Source organism: Centruroides vittatus, unplaced genomic scaffold, assembly GCF_030686945.1.
Source record: "Centruroides vittatus isolate TY-2023 unplaced genomic scaffold, ASM3068694v2 contig_15, whole genome shotgun sequence".
In the NCBI taxonomy this organism is placed as follows: Eukaryota; Metazoa; Arthropoda; class Arachnida; order Scorpiones; family Buthidae; genus Centruroides; species Centruroides vittatus.
This window is the reverse complement of record NW_027120927.1, coordinates 1,191,962-1,217,388: the sequence shown is the minus strand read 5'-3', so window position 1 is coordinate 1,217,388 and position 25,427 is coordinate 1,191,962. Positions and strand designations below refer to the sequence as shown.

Below are 25,427 nucleotides of genomic sequence, written 5' to 3'. Positions count from 1 at the left end.
TTAATCACCCGTCTTTTTCAATCGGCTTTTTTGCATTTACTCGAGTAAATAAAATGAATATGCTTTAAACACAGTTATTCACAGACTAAAACTTTGGCACTCAAACACTTAAAGATAAGCTTACTATATAGCCACGTGCACTTTAAAAGGTTTGCCATCCCTGACTTAGGCCATATAATAGGTTCTTTCTCTGTACAAAATGCATCCTGAAACTGTTGTTTTGAATCTGAAATTCGGGAAGTGTGATATGTAACGTGTGCTTTTGGATATATATATTGGCTCAAATCCAAATCCTGATCAACTAATTTTTAGTGAATAGGAGATATTTTTCTACATTGAATTACCAGAAATAATTGGGATCTACAAAGGTGTTCATTATGCAACTATGTATATGTGTTTGAAAAGAACCACCATGTTTATAATCATGATTAGGGCATTTTTTCAAGAAAATGAGTTTGCTGCCCTTATTTATGAGTTGTGTGTGGGAGAAAACAAAACTACTTGGGGACCTTAAGACTCAATGTTGTCCTTAAACCCACCCATTATCTCACCTTATATACTAGTTGTATTTGTGTGTTAAAGGAGGGAGTGTCCATGGTAGGATCTGAAACTTTGGAGGACTTGGCATACGGTTCCTTGTCTTGGTTAAAATACAGATGTATAAACTATTCAGCTTCAAAAGCATCTCCCTTGAGCAACGATACACTTTTTCCAGTGCTTGTACAGCATGCGGAAACATTACAGAGTTGCAAAAGACGGCTTAAAGCAATGCCTCCTGCAGTGCTGCTTTTACCTCGTAAGATGTTCAAAACGACAACAAAATGTGATGTGTGTACGAGTCCATCCGTCCTAAATGGCCTGTCATTTTGAGTCATCATATGAGGTAAAAAGTAGCATTGCAGGTGGTTGCAAAAGATGGCTTAAAGAATGTTTCCAGAAGGTGTACGAGCACTGGAAAAAGTGTATCGCCAAACGAGGAGGATTTTTTGGAGACGACTGTGCATCTGTGTTTTAAATTATTCAAGGCAAGGAACTATATGCAAAATTCCCAAACTTTTGGATCCTACTACATATCATTTGTCTGTTGGCCAAATACAGATTCTGAAACAAAAGATATTTAAACAGTGTGCAAATAATGATTTGGTACTTATGGGTTAAGAGCACGCCAGTTGGAAATTGCAATTTTTCCGAATAATGCAAGTTTTTATTTTTCTAATCAAACAATAAATTAACGATTTACAAAAGGGTTAGTTTTAATATTTAACAAATTTTAAAAACTGCTTACTTCTTACAATTACAGATAACGGTTAATGTTACCTATGGTGCCAAAATGGCGGCTCGTCTGATTCCAGCAAACAGAAGAAACAGTGGGGACGCACGTTCTAACCTAACCTAACCTATTCTAATAAATTACCATAATTATTATCAACCAAATTATTAGAATAGGTTAGGTTAGAATGTGCGTCCCCACTGTTTTTTTTTTTTTTTTTTTTTTTTTAATTTTTACAACTTAACTCTAATAAATTTAAATAGTAATTTTTCTTCTTTTTAGTCTATTGTTATTTAGATAATTTCATTCAAAAACGCGATTTTGATCGCAATTTCCGACCGGCGTCCTCTTAACCCATAAGAACCAATGATTTTTGTAAATTATAGGGTGTTCCAATACTCATCATCGGTCACCACATTCTGTTCGGCAAGGTGGTGGAACTGCAGAAGCCCTTTGCGATCCTGAAGCGGGAGAGGACCGAAACGTCCACGGAATACGCAGTAACGGCAGTGATCAGGAGAAAAGTATTGTTCAGGACCCGACCGAAACCCATCGTCTCCAAGAGATCCGAAGGAACGCCCTCCGTCGGCACGTAGGATTTTTCCGAATTTTGGAACAAATCAAACTTAAGTAAACATATTCTTTATGGAACATTTACAATAGAAACACTACTCGTGATGTAAATAAACAATGCGCGTGCCATGTACAAACGTGTAAAAATTTAAAACTGAAACGTCCTGTTTTGCAGACTACCGTCCTGTCCTCGTCTAAAATATTCCGCATTTTCATTTCGTAGTCTCTTTGCACTATTTTTGTAAGATTCCTGCAAGAGAAAAATAAAAATTTCATAAATATCAATTTGCAATGCTCTAATTCTAAATTTGATAATTAAGATCTGTATAGTCTTAAAAATGACACACAATGCACTTTTGTACATAGAATATAACATCTGCATTCACATAAAAATTACAGTTGTGGTATTGTGGTATTGTATTATTATTTCTGAAGCAAATACTAGAATATGTAAATACATCCAAATGCAAAGGAGTGTGGACAGTTCAATATGTTGTCAATTAAATGAACTTGGTTATAAATTTCATTTTTTGTCTTTAGAATTAATAGCTACAGTTTGCAGAAAAGAAGTTGAGTTTCTCTGTGTGAACAATAATTGCAAGTTAAAAATATAAACAAAATAGCCAATTTTGCAGCTAAATAAAGTTGCCGTATTTCTGCACATATTTTTGCACTTTTTTACTAATCAAAAATATGCAAATTATTTTCAAAGGTATATAATCGAGATTTCTCGTAATAATAAATACTGATATGACTTCTGTTAATTAGTTTTAAGGTTATGATTTTATAAAATTTTAAAAACTTTGCATGTGTATATATACAGTAAAAACTGCTTAGGCGACCACCTGTCAAAACGGGCAAAAATTTCTGGCACGGAATAGTTTATACGTAGAGTCTTCGTATTAAACGACCACTCGAGTAACGCAACCGCGGGCGTCGATTTTTGGCCCGAAACAACATACAACAACTGTAATAAGCGACCGTTTCCTCGAATATATCTGGTTTAAACTATTGTTCGAACCCACCTCGGGCACTTCTCCCACCCTCAAAATTAGGTGCAGGTCTTATTGAATTAGTCTAGCAACAAAGGAAATTTATTTCAGTTTGTTCAAAATTGTCTGAAAAGCAAAAGAAATGCAAGGTGCTGTCATTAGAAAATCGTGTTAAAGTTATCAGAGAAAGTGAAGTGGTTTTGTGTTTATCCCAACAGAGTGGATTATCTCAACAGCAATTTAGCTGCGAAGTTTAACTGTGGGAAAACAAAATTTATTTACTGTAGACCTATAGTATTTTCGTTAGGGGTATAAAATACTGTACACGATACAATTAATCGGATGATCTCATCACTTGATAAAATTTATTTTTTTTATTATTTATTTTTTTATGCTCATATACAGTACACATGCAATAAATAGTTTCTGTATTGACCTACCTTATTTCCACATTATTTTTGGAAAAATAATATCCAAGTAATTTTTGCACACAAAATATTAAAAAAAACAATAAACGCATTAACACAAAAATCAGTTTTACAGACAACTTTCCTTTTTTGATTCTGCCATTGTCATTGGACGATTGCAGAATGTAATAAAATCGTTTTATTATTAATTAAAAATACTGTATTTTTTAAAATATTTTCATAAGTATAATAAGAAAAACTATTAAAATTAAAATAAGATTAACAAAAATCAAAGTGATGGAGAGAGACGACGGTCTTGTATATTGATGAAGTAATACACATAACTGAGGAGCAAACGAAAAGAACAAAGTTGAATTAATTAAGTTGGAAAAAAGAAAGTGTGCATTATAATCGAGAAAATGAGAGTACTGTATTCGTCTTTAAAATATTGGTATTAAATCTGTCTTATAAAATCACCACGACTCCTGTATATCGAGTTATCCGATAAGAATAAAATACAATACCAATATAGCTCTATCGTTGAAAAAATTTGCTTACTTTTGCTCACTTCGAGTTTTACTTAGTAGAAATGGCTAAAAAGTGCACAAAATATGTACAGAAATACGGTATTACGGCAGCACCTGTCTAAAAGACCATTTTTTGAAGGAACCGTGTGGTCGCCATAGACGGGTTTTACTGTATATATTTTCCAAATGTTTTGAACTCTCGCATCAAACAGTATGCGGCCACATTTTTCCTCTTCGTAAATCGGCCGACCCATCCTCGACTAGCATTAAACTCGAGGGAATAAATATTATGCGTCCGAACAATATTGCGAGCCCGTGACCGCAACACGCCACACGTTACGGCACGGCCGTCGTTGCGTGTTTCTTCGACATACCGTAACAGTTCTTCCTCGAGTTGGGGATAGTTTCCAATCTTGGAACCACGAAATGCCCTCACATTGGACTTTGTGTTGCTTAGAGCTTTTTGTTTATATGCCAGTAGTGAACAAGTGCCACACCGATACCAAATCTTCGATTTGTTCTACAAAGCAGATTACTTAACAGTATAAAATTAATTTCTTCTTGCCATCTCACAAAGTTGCAGTAGGTTTTTAGTGTCATACCAAGTAAAGTACTTTAAAATGTCACAATTAACAAATACCCTTATTCCGCACCCTCATTTCCTCCAGTAAGTACAAAGATACCATAATCTTAAGCCTGTACAAGGGAATGAGGATAAACAAAGCACATATATACCATAAGAATTCTTGTTAGCTGACTCGTGTTCTATGTCCTATCTCCTACACTAAATGGTTCAATATGAAAAGTCTTGCATTTTCCAGAAAAAATACTTGAATATTTTGTTTTCCTTGGAAATATATAAAGTGTACGGTGTTGTCGTCATATTATAATATCGCATTTTTTCATATCAAAGACTGTTAACGTGCAGCTGCATTGTTAGCATTTTTTAAAAATAAATTACAAGCAGAAAAACCAAAACTATATTTTGTAAATTCCATCTTTTGTTTCTTTTTAAAAAACTGACTGCATTGCTTCCTAAATAAGGATAGGCGCAATGTTCAAAACTGTGTGTGTTAAAAATGATTTTATCACTGTCAAGTGCTAGGAGCATAGTCAACAAATGACAATCCAAGAGAAAAAGATTACACTATTAAACATTGCTTTGTCGTCTGACAGACATAACGAGTTATCAAATCTATTAAGTTATAAGACATAAGTTATTTTTACAACACAAGCCTACACAGAGAATGGCAAGATCAAAGGATACATTCGTAATTAATGAAATTAGCAAACAATTTGCCAAATTTAAATTATAAATTTTTTCCAAATCTACTCGTGCACCGATCGAACCCTTTCCAATCTACCGTCGAGAAACTTCTCGGCACCCACGAATATAAGAGCGGTACAATTCCAGATTAATATTTTATATTCTCATCATATAGATTAGGATATTCAAATTTTTACAAAATACTCCAAAACACTGAAGGAGGTATTTCAACAATCCATTTGAAAATTAAACAATAGTTAGTATTTTTAAGAAAGTTGACGGAATAGTGAGAGAATCTGTAGAGAAGAATTCAAAGAATCACGAAGAGTAAACTTATTATACATCGCTATTATGTGAAACATTTGGTACATTTGAGTTGCAACATCTCGAGCACAACCGATGCACCATCGAACATTTTCGTAAGCTTTCGCCGGAAAGTGTGTCGACCTAACGAGACGGCAGAAGCAGACGGCATTTACGGGCTTATTTTGTCAAAATAACTTTGGTCGATACGGACAAGTAGTAAAAATGGTGTCACTACGACTGCATCCACAGTTATACAATTGCTTTGTTGGAGCTCACCATATCCACAGCCCAACAAGTGCAATATGCATTAGTAACTGCACTGAATGTACCTTTTGCAATGGAATGTACAGTACAGTACCATTGTTTCGGCTAGTTTCAAACATCACAAGATTTTTGATTAAAAAAAGACAACGAAGTCTAAGAAAGAGAAAATGTATTGGAAGACAAAGAATATACTTACTGAATTATGCATTTTTAATATCTAAACATGTATATTTTTTAATATATTTAAAATGTGTCAGATTGTTTCAAAGACAACTTTAAGGAATGGGGAGAAGTTTAAACATAAATTGTCACAGGTGTTTTTCTCAAAAACAATACTGCTAAGATTGTCACATAGCTTAACTTATAAACAATTTTCGATAAAATATCTGTTATGTGGAATTTGTCGATCGAGTCGTGTTTTATTTCCAATCGAACTACGACCGAGGCATGCACTCGTCACGGTCTAATTAAAACTGTCGGGCTAATTTTAAATATGTATTAAAAACCAAACTGCCAAAATTTGTTATGGCATTTCAAATGTTTTGTATCCACACTCATTTGTACATTAGTTTTTTTTCTTTCTTTATCATTGTATGTGCAAAAAAAGACCACAGAATTATGGAAATGGAAAAACTTTTTCTGCATTGATATTTTATCTTGTTCAATTTGCCACATTAAACTTTAGATGATGATAAATTAAATTTCAATACTCACTGCATTGTTGTTCCCTCGAAACTCCCAGCTCTGAAGATTCGGAGCCATCCCCGAGAGTGTATTCGAACAAACTTCGTTATGATTTTTTCTGCAAATTCCACAGAAGCAAGAATTTAAATAGGTGTGGTTGAGACAGTATCCATTTAAAATTTAAAACACCATCCATTCCATACCTTGTTGTCGATGCAGCCGGTAAATTTAACCATTCCAATTCGTTCGGTAGATGAGAAAATTGTAGCATCTCGTGTATGCGTTTTCTATACAAAATGACTTCGTTTTTCACGTGAATTATTTTCGAAAGGATGCTGTAGAATACGAAAACAATTATTAGATTTCTAAACGAAACGAGAACTTACAATTTATTAAATTATTGTGGTCGTCGCCAGTAGATACGTTCTTCTTGCAAATCATACTCAATTATTCAATGTAAGCAATTTTGAAGGGATGAGAACTAAATTGGCAAAATTAAATAAATAACTTAAATGTAGAAAATGACTATTGTAAAGGTGAAGTTTTATCTAATGATAAAGGATTATTAACAGAGATGTGCCGGTTATACTAAGTATATTCTGGATTATTCCAATTAGTAATAATAAAGCTCAAATATCCATTCTGCAATTTAGAAATTCAGTCGATTTAGAGTATCCTTGCTTCTCTCGACGAATTCTATGGGCCCAAAGAACTTTGTTTATGCAGAAAACGGCGTCTTTGCATTTGCAACGCAAGCACGGACGTTCCCGATAGAGGCTTCCGCTCGGCATAAGCTAGAGTGAGTTTTTATTCATTTTGATTGTCCACTCCCAATACTAGAGCTCTTACCACTTCTTGAAGATTTTTCCTTCTGCGATCCTTGTCCGAGGACCTACATTCTCCAGATGAAGTTTTATGTGATCAATAGGAAGTGGAAATTTCACATTTGTACTCGTTTACAATTATTGTTAAATTTTCTTTATAAATAGTAAAACTGAAGCCAACCAATGCTGTATGTCATCAGCCTAGATAACAGCTATAATACTAATAAATTATGAAACAATTTGGTACTAGAGAGAGTACTTTGCTATGATGGTTATAACATAATGATATATATACTGAAAGGCAAGGTCGAACAGGAAGTCTGGGTAGCATAATTGGCACGGTAAGGAGTTGTGGGTTTGAGTCCTGCTCCGGGACAATTCTTTTCTTCCGATAGTTCTAAGTTATTTAATTAAAAATTATAATTATTAAATTTATCAAGAGCTAATGCCTCCTCTAGTACCAAATTGTTTTGTAATTTATTAGTATTATAGCCATTATCGAGCCCGACGACGTACGGCATTGGTTGGCTCGAAAGTTTTATAATGTAGCGGATTTTAGCTACGTCAGTAAACTGATTTTATGGAGTGGAAAATAAATGTTAAAAGTTGCGGTTGCAAGTATGATCCAATAAAGATAATGCTGACCAAATTATATCTTGTTTATATTATTTAGTCTATAGTGAAATTGGTTTCATTACACATAGTTTTTGCTTAAAGTTGCAGTTTCCAACAACCTGTTGACGATGTTAAGCAAGGAATTGCCATTTCCCAGAACAAACAGCCAACCATCCTGGTCATGATTCTACACTCAATCTGGCCTGTCATAACCAATGCAGACCATACCAGTAAGAGTGCAGATTTTTTGGAACCTGAAACCTCCCTAAGGATTATTGCACAATTGCACACAAATTAAAACATTTTATAAACAAATTATTATTATTTCTACATATCTTAGATAACTCAAATCCTACAATTAATTAAATAGACCTAGTGTATAATTTGCTATGCAACACTAAACTGATAAACTAAAAAAACAATTTAGGTACACGTCGTCATAATCGGCTAGCATATACAATTATAAACTCGACATAATACATTGATTACCGGAAGTAAAAATGATGTCGACAGACTTTTTAACGTCCAAATACGCATAATTTGTTTATGACTACAAGTCAAACAAATTATGCATTTTTTATTTACATTCTCATTACTACTTTTTGTATCTTTTGAAAACATGAGCTTTATTTTTGTTTGAAAATTTGTTATAAAATAAAAAATAATTTTATAAAATGATTAAATAGCTAAATTCAACTTTTATCACCACAACAATTCAGAAAAATTAAATTTTAAATAGTGTTTATTAATATAAATTTCCCTTGCAGAGAACAAGTGAATATTTCATTTGAAATTTCACCCATTAAATACTGTCTAAAAGAATTTCAACTGAGTTTTGATTCTTTTTAAAGCTCATTTTGGTTTTCTGTAGAAATCAAACTCGTGGTTCGGTAAACGAAACTAACTCGTCCCTACTGCGAGCATAAGTAGGCGGCAACGTAACGAGCGACTAAACCAATAAACGAAGTAAACGACATTCTTATTTCACTCCTAAACCCACAGTATCCCCTGCATTTGAACAAATTTGCCCAATTAACATCTATATGCTTAACCGAGACGCCACTCCATTTTTATTGTAATGTTTTTTGCATAACATTTTTGCAGCTATTGCCGTATTATTATTTTTCCACTGCAAATTTCCCCGGAACCACTTTAATTTCCTCCGAACCTTGTTTGTGCACAAGGACATATTCTGCACCCATGCATATGGAGAAATAATTTCACATTTTCAATGGTCCAGCTGGTGTGTTTGAGAATTCTTGATAACTTTAACCAACTAATCTACTGTAATTCACCAGATCTACAGTAACATTGTTTTCGTCTTTTCAAACAATCATTTCTAAAGGTGGTGGATTAGAATTGGAGATTGGGGACTTTTACTGACTCCGACTCCACTCCCAATAGAAATGATAAACTTACAAATTATACATTAAAAGTTTAAAAAAAAAAAATAGTCCAATGATTCTTGTAATGATAACAAAATGTTTTAAGGTACCATTTATTGTATACATATTAAGCTTTTATAAAGGAGTCTGAGCATTTTTTGTACCAATTCCAAGTCCCACTTACAGCAAATGTATACACGTGAAAACAATGTTTAAACTAGGGTTTCTCGTTTCCTGTTCTTTTGCTTGTCCCAGGATTTCGGGAAAAAAGTGGACTGTTTTCCAGGATATAATTAATTATTTGTAAAATGTAAACAATATCTTGAAATTGAATGATATAATTATTTTTCATTTTTAAAAGTAATTTAATTAATACATTCCGCAACCTCCAAAATCATATTAATAATACCGTGTAAAATATATATTAAAATTGCCTTTGAATTACATTAATAATTTTTTTTCTATTTGTGAAAATTTCTAAGTTTGTTGGAAACTGCTTACAAAAAAATGCCTTTGAATCAAGTTGAAAATTTTAAAGAAAAAAATGAACTTAGATCAAACTTCCAAGTTAGAAGGTAATTTTTGTTTTTTTAAATAAAACATAATACAAAATATTGTAAATTTTTATAAGATTTTGAAAACCAAAGATGGTCGATACGCCGATCACTCGATCTGGTTATTATTTTAACAATGAAAAGTCCCACTACCAAATCTGCCCTTTCCAATTCAATAGATGCGGGTGGAATAGTCTTTGATTCATTTAAGAGAAGACAAATGTTACGTGTTTTTTCACCCATAGCGTCTAAGATTTCTAGTTCGTTTTCGAGATGCGTTGCAATACTTCTTTTGCTCTCGAGTATTCTCGATTTGTCTACCTCGGCTGCTTTAATAGTGGTATCGAACTTATAGTCCGATAATTTGGCAGTTCGTTTGGCTTTAATAATCGGGTTAATGAAGAAAAACTTCACACTTGCAGACTTCTTACTCGCTTGTATACTTGCCCAATTTACACAATCTGGCATAATCCAGTTATTGAAGCTACTGGGCATGGTTAAAAATTAAGACAGCATCGGCACAATTCAAGATATTACAGGTTATGAGAAGTAAAGAATTTTCAGAGACCTGCCACAAATAAGCTATGTATTGATTATTGACCATTTTTGACACACCATAATGAGCAAAAATTTAAAAAACTAATAAACAGGCTTAAAATTAATAAATACAAATGTATTCTGACAGTTTATGAGTTTCTATTTGCAAAATTTCCTCAACCTGAACACAAAAAATAGAAAAAAGTGAACTTTTAAGAAATTTGCAGGATTTCCTGGGATGAGAAGAATTTCCCGGGTTAAAAAACAGCTGGGATCCCATTTGAGAAATCCTAGTTTAAATCCATATAAACACTTTGCATCTGCAGGTATTCAACAGATTTACCGCAACGACTCACTACCATACTCAATATGTTAATTTTACGAAGTACTAGGTAGGTAAGTACTGTACATCGCAACATAAAATATCACACCAAAATTTAAAACTTATAACTTTTTTACCTCTGACCACCAAGATTTTTTGGTTTCTTTGGGTGGACTAAATCCGAAAGTAAAATAAAAGCGTGTTCAAAAGCTCTTTTCACACTCAGCATTCCGTAAGAATTCCTTCCAATGTCATTTCCTAGAATCGATTTTAAAAATCTTTAGAATCAAATGCCTCAACGACAGAACACCGATATCCCTATTCAAGATTAATGATAAACAGATCGCTTACCCGGTAGCAGTGGATCTTCGATGCACAAGATGGAAGGCAAGAAATCGAGCTTGTGCAATTTGTATCGCTCTTTGGGAAAATAAAATCCTCCATTCTTAACTGAAATGGCAGTCTTGCTGTAATTAAAATGTCTTCCATAGAATTCAAAAAATTCCAGGAGCAGCACTCCGAGATTTACATTTGGTAAGGAGACATCTGCCCTGGGATATAACTACATAATAGAACAACACAATTAAATAATAAAATTACACTTCTTCTTCATTAAATAGCATTAAACTTACCTGAAAGAAACTGATAATTAATAAGGTAAGGCTGTAAGAACTGATACCTCCCGTGTAAACTTCATTTAAATCTCTCAAGACGAGGAACTGTTTGAGTACCATAACTAATTTTGCTAAATTAGGATATTCGTGTTTCTTTTCCTGAGTGGAAAACATTAATTTCAACAAAAATTGACAGTACACAACAAAAATACACACAAAAAATTTTCCTCTCATTACTCCATTACCTTATCCAAAGGTATTTTATGGCATCATACAGTAGAGTTAAAGTGACAATATCCTGACATGACTGAGCATGAATTTAGGGGGCCAAAAATAAGAAAAAAAAAAACAGTATTGTGTGCACCTAATGGAAAACAGTCACATATCAAACAAAACAATCTATGCTGAGGAAATATAAGGATAACCTCTTTGTTTCTGGCTCCACTTCAATTATGTTGCAATACGATAGATTTATTCAATGTTCTAGTAATAATTACTATAATAATGTGTACAATTGTGTGTAACTATTAATTAATGTTGCCTTACTTTGAACAATGGATGCTCAAAATATCATCCATTCTTCAAAATTTTGTATTATTTATTGTTAGTTTATAAGAAACAATAGAAATGACTGACAGGGAAACCCTTTCATGTAAATATCAAGTTGTGGCTTCAAACTTTGTCCTCACCTAACTCAACCTTGGAAAGACACTTTGTAAGTTACCATCTTCACAATTGTTTGCATAACTTGCTAGAACCTACTGAAGTGGTTTGTAAGGAGGGTCAAACTAGAGATTAGCAGCTCACCATTGTCGTGTTTTAATCTAAATCCAAACAAATAATGATACATTAAACCAGGGATGGGCAACCTTTATCTACGTAGGGGTATTAATAAAGTAATAAATTATAGATCGTATTGCCTGGAAAAAATAAAACGTAATGTATTTGTTATGGAATTACAAAAAATATATAGTAGAACTACTTTGCAAGAATACATAGATATGGAACTTAAAAATGTCTATAAAAAATATTTGTTAAATGATTATCCGTGACAGCTTATACAAAAATGGCAACATGATTATATGAATACTAGATATAATGTTAAGGATAAAAAAATAGATGAAGTGTTCATCGATATATCACACATTAAAAATTTGTATGAAAAATATAAATGTTCATTATATAATTATCCAATAGAACTAATTGGTAAACAATGTAATCTATTTGATAAATTTATTTATTTAATTAATAAAGGAAGCACTATAATAACAGAGAATCCATTGGAAAGTGCTGGTGTGATCTACAAACTACAATGCACGTGTCCAGACTGAAAAATTTGTTGGTGAAACGGGTTGAAAACTTGGTGTACGATTGAAGGAGCACGAGGCGGCGGTACGTCTTAAAAGAACAGAATCTCCACGGTACCGGCATCGTAATAACAACATGTGTACTATTGACCGTAATAATATAAAGATTCTTTATAAAATAGATAATGTATTTATAAGACGGTTTGTAGAACATTATTGTATCTGTAGTTACGCAAATACAATTAATTTGAATACAGGTGTAAGCACTGATGCATGTTGGGATGTATTTGTTAAATGTAAAAGCACGAACACTGTCGAACAAAGTAACCACCGAAGAGGCTAATTGTAGCGTAATGCATATGGGAAAATTTGTTTAATAAAAAAGGCATTGTTGTCTTGAGTTTTTCCGCTTGTGTTTCAACTGCTTCGAAGTCGGAGAAAACCGAGTATTTTAACTCGTTTTAAACATTTTAATTTTTATGTTTGAATTTCTTTCAATCTCAAAAATGTCTTTGATACACTTTGTTTCAATGAAATTCTCAAACATTTTATAAGATTTAGCATCTAGTTAATATATAAATTAAGACACTCACATTAATGAACATTGCACTCTCCATTCCATTTTTCATATTAAAGCTGATGTCCACTTTGACTTCAGTTTTTGTATCTGTCATTTTCACAATCGGCACCTAGCAACAGTCAAAAATAAGTGGCGATATTAAAATAGTGACTATTATTTTTGCAAGAATTTCAAGAAGAAATTAATCTATGAAACTTACACTTGCTTTATCGAGAACTTTTACGTCGGCAGGGGTGGCAATGTTATTATTTACGAGAAGGTCACGCAGAGTCCAGAGCGGCAGAGCTTTCCAGTTCCCTAATACCACCAAATCAATATCACTAAAAATCATAATTACTTTTCAGCTTTAAAATGGATTAAATAACCAAAATAAAATATAAAGACGAAACAAACTTATTGCATTAGTATAAAATTCTGCTTACCTAGTCGGAAGATAGAGTGTCGTCTGGAAACTTCCAAAAACTCTGATCTGAAAAATAAACATTTGAGATTTTCTTGAATGTAATCAATCTTATCCACTTTATATTCTTTATTCTATATTAGTCTTACAGAAAGCTATGCGTATATTTCAACATTTTTTGCCAAAGTATTTTTTTTCCTACTCGGAAATTAATTCCTAAATTATTTTCTCGATCTACACTGCATAAAAGTTACTCATAAAATACGTGAATGTAACAAAAGTTTAACTGTTCCTTCCATAAACGAAATCTTAACCAGAAAACAATGTGTAAGCCATAAGTGCTTCTACCTTTGGACCATGTGTGACATCTTGTGACTCCTAGCATAGACTGATAATGAGACAAAATGGTAAAAGATTAATTTTGTTGTCATAAATTTTGAGTTATAAAAGTTTGATTTCTTTTCTTTTTTGAATAAAGACATGTTTCTGAATTTAGTTGATGTGTATTTTCAGTGCATGCATACCAAATATATATACTTACGTGACCTGCTATACAACACAGCCTAACAAGATCCCTCTGAAATGAGATGAGCCTTCCAATTATAAAAAGTTCTTTGCCTCTGGTTTAGGCTTTGAGATGAAAAACAGTTGATTTTTGTTTTAATTTATGAAGGCATTCATCTTCCAAAAATTCCTTTTAACTTTTGGAACAACCAGAAGTCTAAGAGTGCCATATCAAAGGAGCCTATTCTTAACTACTTTCAGTAATATCAAAGTTTTGGTATGCAATAGAAATGGGAGGTTCTTTGGCATATTCAGTCATACCACACACACAAAGACATTGAATGTTAGTATCGTATGTACTTACATGTAATTTGATGTTTGAATGTGCATTGTAAAATAATCCTGGTTTGTAAGAAGTGTGTGGAATAATTGTAATTTTGGATTCTTAAATGTCTGCTGTTTCCTTATTGCAGTGCAAGCAGCAGATAGTTCTTTTTGGCCTCACACTGCAAACACGACTAATAGAGTGCTCGTAAGATTTTGTATATATTGCCGTAAGCAGCTTGCAAATGTCCGAGTTTTAATAGGTATGCAAGTTTCACAATACTAAAAATTCAATAACCAATTGCTACTTTTTATAGTTGAGGAAGACGAGTTCATATTTAAACTGTTATGCAACAACTTAAATTACAGCATATAACATGACTGCATATATAAAGATTAAATATTCATACTACTCAGTGGTGATCCTGTCTTTCTATCCCTGTACTCTGCATAATAAAGTATATTGTATGAATGGTATGTTTATACAGTTCCTAAAAATTGGTTATAAAGCAATCAAAGCAAGAGTCTGTTGTATTTATAACAGCTTGCAATAATTATACAGGAAACATTTTATTAAAATAATAATAATACCTGTGCTTTTGGCCACAATGACAAGACTGCATTCTTTATTCTTCTAATAACGTCGAGACGCATCCGATGTTCCAGTTGCGTCGGTCGAATGTATTCGTAGAAATCTTCAATTTCCTCGTGTAAACTGCCATTATTATTTTTTAAAAAATGGTTTAATATTAAATTATCACTATTTACATCATTTAATATCAAAATTCATATTAGTACAAGTATGTTTGTCTGATCTTAAAATTAGTCCTTTGAAATGTTTTAAATTCAGATAAATTTTAAGATTAAAAAATAGATCATCTTATTTGCATATAAAGATGTGTGTTTAGAATGTTTTGTACACAAAAATATTTTCATATTCATCAAAACATTTAATTACAAAGAACTGTTATGAATTTTCAGTTTAACGTTTTCCTCATCGCATAGCATTTCACAACAGAAACACTTCCCCCCACAGGGGAAGTGTTAACATCATCTCCCCCGTGGGAAATTTCAAAAAATTCCTTCTTAGTGTACGTTCATGAGAACGTACACTAAGAAGGAAACACACCCCAACTGTGTACCAAATTTCAACTCCTAACCGTTTGGGCTCTGCATTTATTATCATCATCAACCCATCCCATAGATACATACATTGTTAAAAAGTGTGAACAGGGCTTAAAGCAGTCATGGCAATAAAAAAAAGTGAGAAAAGAGAGTTCACACTGAAAAAAAGCTAAAAAAGCTAATAGTGTTAAAACGAACGAAAACAGGCGTTATTAAAAAAACACACAAACGCACACATATTTTGTATCAATAACATTGCATATGATATTAGATTGATTATTAAGTGGACTGATAAGATTAAATATGAAAATAGTTAGGCTGAGTTTATACTCCAGAAAAGTGACCAGTAAGACCGCATTAAGCCAGAACAGGCCCGCATTAAGTTTTCGTGTGCCCCGTACAGAATTCCCACCATTACACAGCAAAGCAAATGGAATAGTAACATAACTACCAGAATGTTTCCATATAACATGCCAAATTTCAAATGCCATTTATTTCAAGATACATTTTTTGATTTCTTCATAAAAAAAATGTAATTAAAGAAGAAAAAAAACAACTTCTGGCAGAATCAGTGGGTTGCATGTTCATTATATAGCAGGGGTGGGCAAGCAAAAGTTCAGTGGGAGCCTAAATGTAGGTTTTGCAAAATGCATGAGAGCTGCAGTTCTGTACCTCGATTTTATTATATAATATAAAACAAGTATTGAATTTTTTTAATAAACATATTTTCACAAAATTGTGGAAATAAAACTGTAAAAATAATAATAAAAAGCAGAAATTAACACTTTCGGCAAGAGCCACATAAAACTCAAAAAGAGCCGCACGCGGCTCTCGGAATCGTATTTGCCCACATCTTTTATATAGCAATACCACTAGTAATTGTGACCCAATCATTTATTTGGTAATTTTATCAATATTTTTTAAATGATTAAAAATAAAATTACAGAATTCATTACTGGTAATACTAGTCTCCAAATCTATTCCCCTGAATACAATAGAACAATTTGTTAGTCATTCCACCCACAACTGACAGAGAAGAGAGTTTATGAAAACAATGTAATTAAACATTTAGCAGTTTGTTGTCCTTCACAGTGGGGAACTGACAGAGTCTATTACTTACTTTCACGGGAGAAAATATACAAAGCTTTCTACTAACCTGAAGTTGAAAAATAATACAATCCCATGAAATTTAACAAATCTGAAGTTAATAAGTAAATGATGAAATTATTTACAGAGAGTTGATATTTGATAAGTTTAGTTTTTTGCTCTTATAGATCAAATTACAGAAATTATAAATAAAAATCTCATTTTTTAAAAATTAAAATCATAAAATTTCGCTTACAAAAGATCGAGATGGAACGCACGCTTTTTATTTTTATAATCGCTCTGTTTTATTAGACACAGATATTATTCCTATATAGATTTATTAATTATAATAAACATACATTATGTATAAACTTACCTTAAAATAACACTGTAATTAACGTCTGAAATGAAAAAGTAATTGAATCGAGTCTGGCCTCCATATTAATTAACGCGCATTGGTGTAGCCAGAGTTTGTTATGGGGGGCCTTATAGAGGCTGTAATTTTCTGGGGAGGGGCACCAGGTTAACTGGGGGGCGGCTTGTCCACCCATGCCCCTTCCTGGCTACACCCATGTTAACGCGCCACAGTAATTAATTGATCACGTTGCATCAAATTAAATAATTTATAAAAATTAAAATAATAAATACGTTTATAAAATAATTGGCTGTATCTGTTCGCAATGATAATGTAAAACACACTGTATTTATAGTTTAGCATTTCCGTTATTTAATTTATTTTTGAATTTTAAAATATAAGAAAAACAATTTTTTAAATAAAGTTTTACGCATTTATATCTGCAACTTTAGATAATACAAAGATATAAGAATCCATCAAAAAAGTTAATTAATAATAATTAAAATCGAGAAAAAATATGTCTTAATGCAGCGTGATTATATCAAAGCGCCGCGGAGATCGGTATTTCACAAGGATACAAGCAAGGAGAACCCACGTGCAAATTCCTACAGCATGTGCAGAGTATCAAGCTTTGGGAAGCTTCTCGTTTTGTTAGTCTATATAAATGTAGTACACTACATGTGTATACGACAGTGCCTTATCATGTCGCGCATGGTCCATAAGGCATACGGGGACGTGCTGGTCGCTATTTTGCTCCTGAGCGCATTTACGAAAAAAAAATTTCACATGGGAAGTGAAAAAAGCTAAAAAAGTGCATTTTTCTCAGAAAAAGCTAAAAAAGAGAGAAGCTATGAAAAAAAAGCTAAAAAAAGAGAGTCACTTTAAGCCCTGTGTGAATTATCATCATCATCTTCTTTCCTTCTAGTGCAAAATGAACCAACCTGGAATGTAAATTCAATTTGCAGAAAACAAAAAATTACAGATATGTCTGCTAAACACGCCAAGTGATATGCCAAATTCCTGGGCTATGTAACAGCTATAATTAAATATTAGAAATTAATTAATTTGACTAGAGATAGGCAGTTATCCTGCCATCTTATATTAAATTTAATAATTATAAATAATTAATTTTTAATTTAGACATTTCTAAAATTTAATTTGGAATTGGTCATTAAATTTAATACAACATAGCAGCATAACTGCCTACCTCTAGTCAAATTAATTAATTTCAAATATTCAATCATAGTCTTTACATAGCCCAAGAATTTGGCGTATCATTTGGCACGTTTATTATATAATGGGCTAGGGTTGTTGATGTTTATATGTAATATGTGTGAACACAAGTTTGGAAAAATTTGTGATCACGAGCGACACTAAGATGCTAGGGAACGAGTGCAAAACACAGACTGATGTAGCACGCGCCCAATCTGGGACTACCCTTTTCCTGGTCACTGGTTTTGCAAAACATCGCTCATTAAGCAAGTCATTTTTTTACAATTTGTTTTGCTCTTTGTGTGAGGTGCTCGTTAAGCAAGGTTCTACTGTAATTCATTGTAAATACAGTAGAGCATCGATTATCCGACCCCCAATTAACCGACTTATCGGCTAACCCACCGCGTTCTAGTCGGCAAATTCAAATGTCCGCTAGTGATGCGGCGCTACAATATTTGGTTATGTCTTGGTTACTTTAATATTATTATTTTTGTTAAATTTTTGCACGTTTTAGCTGGCAGCACTGGCTCGACCATGAAAGGGAGGCTAGTATTTAAACCAGGCCTAATACACTATACTAATAATGTATTTTTTCATACTTTTCGGTTATCCGACCAATCCCAGTCCCCAATTAAGTCGGATAATCGATGCTCTACTGTAATAACAACTTACATGTATCAGTTTTCTTAAGTCTTAAAAGAATTTTTTGGGGTAGAATTAAAACTTCCATATTGTAAATGTAAATTATGATTTTACATAACATTATGTAAGTTAAAGAATTATATTATTATGTAACATGTTTTTTTATGTAATTTATTGTATACTTAAAATTGTTTGCATGTAATTTTGTAAATATTGAAAAGATAAAGCTTCCTTTTGTACACACCAAAAATGAGGAACAAAGTGATTCGAAATTCATTTGGAAAAAATAAAATGAATTGAAGTATCTATGTAGTGTTTTCTTTGTTTATGTAATAAGTATTATACATCCTGACTCTGATACAAAACCCAATTAGGCATAAATATTAAATGACAAAATTAGGAACAAGAAGCTACTTCTACAAACCCATTAAAATTAGTTCAGATTACTTAAAGTGCATTTTATACAAAAATACGGTGGAATCTCGCTAAACGAGCACCTTGCATAACGAGCAACATTTCGCATAATGAGTGACGAAGAGAGGGGAAGTCCCGGATTGTGCACATGCTCTATCATCATCTGTGATTTTTTTGTTTTCTGCAAATTGAATTCGCATTCCAGGTTGGTTCATTCCGTGCTAGAAGAAAAGATGACAATGATTCACGCTCCTTAACAATGTATATTGTATAATTTTCTTTGAATAAACGTTATACATAAAATACCATATTTACTCGTATACAAGACGATCTCGCATATAGGACGTGTGACTTTAAAGATCAAAATAAAGAAAATTAGATTTATTAATACAATTCTAATTTTATTTCGCTTAATCACAAATAAATAATCATCAAATGCACATATTAAGGCAAACAACCATGTTTTCTTGACGCCATCACCTTTTGTTACTTGGACTCGCCATCCAAAGCTTCGTTACAATTCCTCTTACTCCACAAAGCATCGTCCTCTGATCAGTCAAGTGAATTTAAAATGCAGTATTTCCCGAACGACTGCTATCGGCTTTTGAAGAATGCTTTTCCACGCACCTGATACCCATGTAGCAAAACCAAAAGATTATAATGCATGTGACAGAAAAAGTTTATTTTTAATGATTCAGAATGTACAAATATTCATTAAAAATACCAATTTAACAAATATGATATAATTACATTTATAATCATTGATAAGTGACCAGCTATTTCCGGGTCATCTCTTTAAAAGCGACATTTACCTTGATCTCGATAGCACTCTGCTATAATGGCAGCACGAACTATACACGGTTCACAAAAATTATTGCAAAAACACAAAGGATCCTTTGCTCGCACGTATAGGACGACCTAGATTTTTTAAGCAGTGAAAAATGAATAAAAACCTCATCTTATATGTGAGTAAATATGGTATTTGAGTATTTTTTTTCAGCATGGAATGTATTATTGTATTTTACATGAACTTCTACGAGAAAAACTGTTTTGCTTAATGAGTGTTTCGCATTATGCTCGTTAAGCAAGGTTCCGCTGTAATACTCTTGTTTGCTTTACAATTTCTGCTCTCACCAGTTTTATTTGAACCTGGCTATTGAAAACTTTGTTACTACAGTATCACACCTTGTAAATGTATTTTTACATATCTCGCTATGCAAGTCTAAACATTATAACTATTTCAAGGATAATTAAGCAGAATTATCACAAATTGAACATACAATACTGGCAGTAACAGTGGAGGCATGACAAATTCTAGATATGTAACAACTTAATACATCAACAGCCACATTTAGGGGTTCTGCACTTCCTGAAACTCAATGTTAAGTATAAAACAAACTGGTTATGCCAGAACCAAAGAAAAACATCTCTGATAACTACAACTTTGGTTCCATATCAAAAATACAGTTATGAATATCAAAGTTGTTTTTTCTTGATTCTGTTTGTCTTTCAAGAACAAAGGAACTTTTTTCACAGCTATAACAGATCTGTCGAGATCAAGGTGGCTGGTTGATAAGGAGATCCATACATCATCTTAAGTACACATGAAAATTTCTAAGTATCTGATCTAAACTTATTATCAGATTCTGCAGAATAACAGTCTTATATTGTTTAGCCATGTAGCCATCACATTAGAGAGTAATATAACTGAAATGAAGCTAATGTACATTTCATATTTTTGCATAAATAAGAGCATGCATGAAAATCACTTGTTTTTGTATTCTTGAAACAAATGTCCTACTAAGTAACTTAAAAACATAGAATGGATGTCATGCCAACAATTTTATTGAAGAGAAAAATTCACATAAAAAGGCATTAAAAAACATTTTTAATGCTGTTTTTGTTCCAATTTTTTAAAAAAATCTGTTCAAAAAGCTATTTTATTCTGGTTCTGCTTGAAGACGACATTTATAAATACGTCAAAAGCGCTCGCAGGATATTAAAATGTTTTTTAAAATGTTTTTTAATGCCTTTTTATGTGAATTTTTCTCTTGAAATGTCCTACTTTGCTAATAGAGCATATCTCACATATAAAAGCATGCTCATATGTGAACCAGCTGTTTTTGGTTTATAAAAGCATTGCACTGCTGCGTCAATGTAAATTAAATGTAAATACCAATACATTGATACAGTAACTATTCAGTGACATCTCAGTGGTAACAATTATTAAAAATTTTTAAAAAATGCTTCCAATACTATAAAATTTTATAAAATTAACAAGCCTTTTTAGATACTTTGTAAAATATGGTGCTATCTTTTCCCATCTACATAATCATTTTAAAAGCATGCTCTTTTTATATGCACAGAAATGTGGTATATAATGAAATTATGACAATAACAAGGATCAAAGATATCTAAATAAGCATCTCTCTAAACTATCAACACCAAAAATAGCAATAAATAAAATCAAATAAATTTGTGTAAAGCTGCTAAGTCAGTCAGTGAATGACAGTCTATTTCATGTAATACTTGCATGTCATTCAGATGCACCCCAGCTAGAAGAATTAAAGGACAGTGTTAAGCAGAAGGTCAATTAGCCAACGCCATTAAGGCATCAGCCTACTACTATGGGGATCGGGATAGTCTACAGAAGCAATCCACTTTTCACAGGCAATCCATCTCAGATATTTGGGCCCATCCCTCACCGACCAACACCCATTGTGGATCTAACCAAACCCCACAAGGGATATAGTATAAATGCTATCTTAGGGTGCGTTTACTTCCGAGATAATTTTACCGTCGCACACTCAACCTGTATACTCTTGTCCGAGCGCCGCACTCGTTGGTGTTTACATTAGAGTTGTGTGATGTCAGTTTTAATGAAATTAGTAAGCTGGGAGTGCTAGCTAGTTCGCTGTTGAACTTTGCGCTAATTCAATACGGCTGCTCCCATGACAAAATACTTTCTGTACAAAGTAATAAAAATGGAATTATTTTTGGAAAAATAAATGGCAGAAAGTATTTTTATTGCTAAATTTCAATTATTTGTTGTATAAAATGTTTACAATGATCTTTTTTTATTGCAAAGTTCAATAACTTTAGATGACTTTTTCATGAACAGATGTGAAAAAAATTAAGTTTGATTCATTGTTTATGATTAAAAGTGAAGTTTACCTATGTGCATTTGGAGTTATGTTCAGAGCATTAAATAAATCATAAAGAAACAAACAGCATTAATAATAATCCAAAATTATATAAGTTTGTATACTTGAATGAATTTTCACTTAAATGACTTCAAGAAATTGTATCATCATTTGAATACCATTTTCTCGTTATAAACTAACCTTATAGGATGACAGAGTAATGCTTATTTCTATTGAAATAAGCTGCTGCTTCTTCAGTTGATGTCTTATTAGCCATATGCTTTCCATCAATAGAGCCTATAATTCCAGGAAAGCCATATTGGGTATAAAAAAATTCCATTATTCTTACAGCATCCTGCTGTGATGACCAAGAGATCATTTTTTCATTTTCTTTTAACACTAAGAGAGAATTAACAACCTTATTTAAAATATTCCATGCAGTTTGTCTAAACATATTAAAACTATCGCAAATACCCTTATAGAAAAGAAAGAAAAAAAATGTTTTGTATTTAATATCAATTATTTATTGATTTTAAGCTCAGTTTAGTTACACCATAAAAGAGCAACGTCATAGCTATTCACTGGGTAAAACAATTGCATTAAATATGTATTATATATATGTATAATCTGCTATTCTCTTATATACTGCATCTAATTTCATATATTACTTCATATAAACAAACCTGAATGATTCTTGATTTACTAATTTCCATAAGCATCATAAAAGCTGCTTTTGAGGAGACACGGGTCATCCTCCAGAAGAAGTAATTTTTCTGTGTCTAAAATTGCGCTTATTTTTTAAAGGAGACTTTCAAAAGATTCTCTTGTAAGTCTAAGGTAATGTTTAAAATTGGTTGGATTATAAAAAGGTACAGCCTCTTCAATAAAAGTTTCTGTCTTTTTTTATTTGATCTTACTTTTCTTTTTTCTTCTTTCATTTTTTTGCCACAATTATATCACAATAAGATCATCCTCGTCCAATTTGGAATCAAGTAATTCTGTCTGCAACGTGACACTTAAAATAGCGGCTTTGACAGTATTATTTGAAGGAAATGCCACATTTCTTGTTAACGTTCACATTTACATTCAAACCGGATGTGTAAGCAAGAATACACATGCTAACGATGTCACTTCCGGTGTTCAGAAGTTCACTATTAGCTCAGAAGTAAATGCACCCTTAGTATCCACAAGCAGACGGTAAAAAATAGTATGTACGAATCTGCCTAAGTTAAGGAAAAGATGCCTAACATATTTTCAATTACTTAGGGTGTGATCGGGCGAAATGCAACAAGCGATGTTGGTTCCAGGGTAATTCAAGGTGGGGAATGGCTTTTTGCGCAAATTAGTATTATCACCTATTCTCCACGCTCCGAATCGGTGCTCACAGTTACTCATATTTCTGCATACGGGGACAAGCCCCCACATTCCCAACTACAAAATATCAAGTACTCTACAAACGGTCGATCGAGCAACTCGAAGCCGGGCCGGACAGAAACACTAATCTCGTGGACAAAAAACATGCAAAAGTGCCCTTCCCCAACCCGAGTTGCCCCAGAACCACTACCGCTCGTCACATTTCACCCGCTCGCTCCCTAAATAACTAAAAAACAGTACACACCCTTTCCTTAACCCTCACTTCAGCCTTTACACAAACCACTCTCTTCTGATCGGCGGCACCGACGAGCAAAAAGGGCAACCAAACCAATCTTTTATAAACTCACTGCCGTAGTAAGAATATCAAAATTTAAATTTGGCACCACATCCGGCGACCCTAGATTGCCGGCACGACAAAGTACTTAACCGGTCGCATTAAAAAAGAAACCGGAATACGAGAGGATTTCCCGACGGAAAAATCCCCGAAGTCGACACCGTAGGCAGAGCCCCCAATTCGATTTGCCCAGGCGCCACGAAGCCACGACACGTCGCCGCCTCCGACATACGTCACTAAAGCCGTCGGATATTTCTGCGATAAACCTTCGCTCGAGACGGGTGTAAGTTTGCCAGACGTGCCGTAATTACGACGTAAGACGCCATCAGATCGCTCTCTCGCCACGGGTGCGTTCTTTTATTCCTCGGCGTAACTCCAGGCGAGCGGCATCCGTTTAAAATTTCCTACAAACCGCATTCCTATATACCGGCCAGAGCGCGTGCCACCGGACGGCAAAAATGGCCTCTCACAGTAGTTTACGGCAGATAGCAACACGGCATCCTCTACAATTCGAACAGTTTTGTTTAAGGGTCCATTACGTGGTTTTATGAATGAAAATTTAGAAGTCGCGAAAGCGCGAGTTAGCGCATGCGGTTACGTAAGTGTCTCCTCAAATTTTTTCAAGTGGTAGCTGGCATTCTAATTTTATTCGTGGCCACTTTGAATGCTCTGTCGGCAAAATAATTCATTTTATGGTGAAATTTTACAATTAATACCCTTTTGTCTCTAAAAGCGCATATTTTAAAAATTATATTCTTCTTTAACGATGCTATCGATAGTACGGATGCCACCATCATCTTTCTACCTTTCACCATCGTTCCTAAATGCCTACAAACAACAGTGCACTCCTGTAGCAGAGCGACGGCTATTAACGAACGCACCCCATCACACTGGTGTATTTACTCCACGAATGACAATTAAGGAAGAGCTACGATACTTACGCTACAATGGGAACTTGACTGTAAGTTTTATTGGGATCGACCCAGGGAATATTTGTAACATTTGGCGTGGAATCTTCTCGTTTGCGCTTGGACCTAACGAAATTCGAATTCAAGTTTGTCTGCTCCCTCGTCTCATTTAAAGGAATGTATTCCGGCCCTCTACTGAAACCGGCTCTCGTCTCCATTTTATATTATTTAATGAATCTCGCGGAAATAATTTATGAAGTAAAATAAAATACATGTACTTTCGTCCATGCTTTGAATCACTACCAACAGCCAGGCTTTCCTCCTGTTCAAACGGTCAGTGTTGCCAGAATGTATTCACCATTTTTTATAACCAATAAAATTTGAAATTATTTAGAATTTTTGTACGGTTTTAATATATTAAATGTATAAATAAAATTTTGTGAATCCTTAATTAAATATTATATACATGTTCCGTTAAAATACTTTTTTAACTCTCTCCGCTTTGCGTGCACTAAGAGAGCACTTTTTAGCAATGTGGGTTCGGACAAGCCTATAATGTCTCTTTTGTTAACTCTTTC

At 33.3% G+C, this 25,427-nt stretch overlaps 2 protein-coding genes across 2 annotated transcripts in view; one reads left to right on the top strand and one right to left on the bottom strand.

Annotated features, from left to right (window-relative positions):
• Nucleotides 1-2,128, top strand: part of LOC136968568 (chromosome transmission fidelity protein 8 homolog) — a 31,660-nt gene extending 29,532 nt beyond the window's left edge. Inside the window, exon 4 of the mRNA XM_067262561.1 lies at nucleotides 1,657-2,128. Within this exon, the coding sequence (XP_067118662.1) occupies nucleotides 1,657-1,866 (210 nt within the window). The 3' untranslated portion in view covers nucleotides 1,867-2,128. The remainder of the gene's footprint in view (nucleotides 1-1,656) is intronic.
• LOC136968562 (terminal nucleotidyltransferase 4B-like) lies at nucleotides 1,897-25,168 on the bottom strand. The gene is made up of 11 exons (XM_067262555.1): nucleotides 24,883-25,168; nucleotides 14,848-14,971; nucleotides 13,451-13,497; nucleotides 13,228-13,348; nucleotides 13,042-13,137; nucleotides 11,160-11,300; nucleotides 10,879-11,089; nucleotides 10,665-10,785; nucleotides 6,494-6,625; nucleotides 6,321-6,408; nucleotides 1,897-2,093 (listed from the first exon to the last, which is right to left on the bottom strand). The coding sequence occupies exons 1-11, from the start codon at nucleotides 25,065-25,067 to the stop codon at nucleotides 1,992-1,994; spliced, it is 1,368 nt and encodes a 455-aa protein (XP_067118656.1). The 5' UTR covers nucleotides 25,068-25,168; the 3' UTR covers nucleotides 1,897-1,991.
• Between the last annotated feature and the right edge of the window lie 259 nt (nucleotides 25,169-25,427).

Excerpts from the sequence above, each read along its gene's own strand:
- LOC136968562 (XM_067262555.1), bottom strand. The coding sequence starts at position 25,067 with ATGGAGACGAGAGCCGGTTTCAGTAGAGGGCCGGAATACATTCCTTTA. Across the intron at positions 11,090-11,159 it reads TAATTATCAGTTTCTTTCAG|TTATATCCCAGGGCAGATGT; the intron begins GTAAGTTTAATG and ends TCTATTATGTAG. Across the intron at positions 10,786-10,878 it reads CGAAGATCCACTGCTACCGG|GAAATGACATTGGAAGGAAT; the intron begins GTAAGCGATCTG and ends AATCGATTCTAG.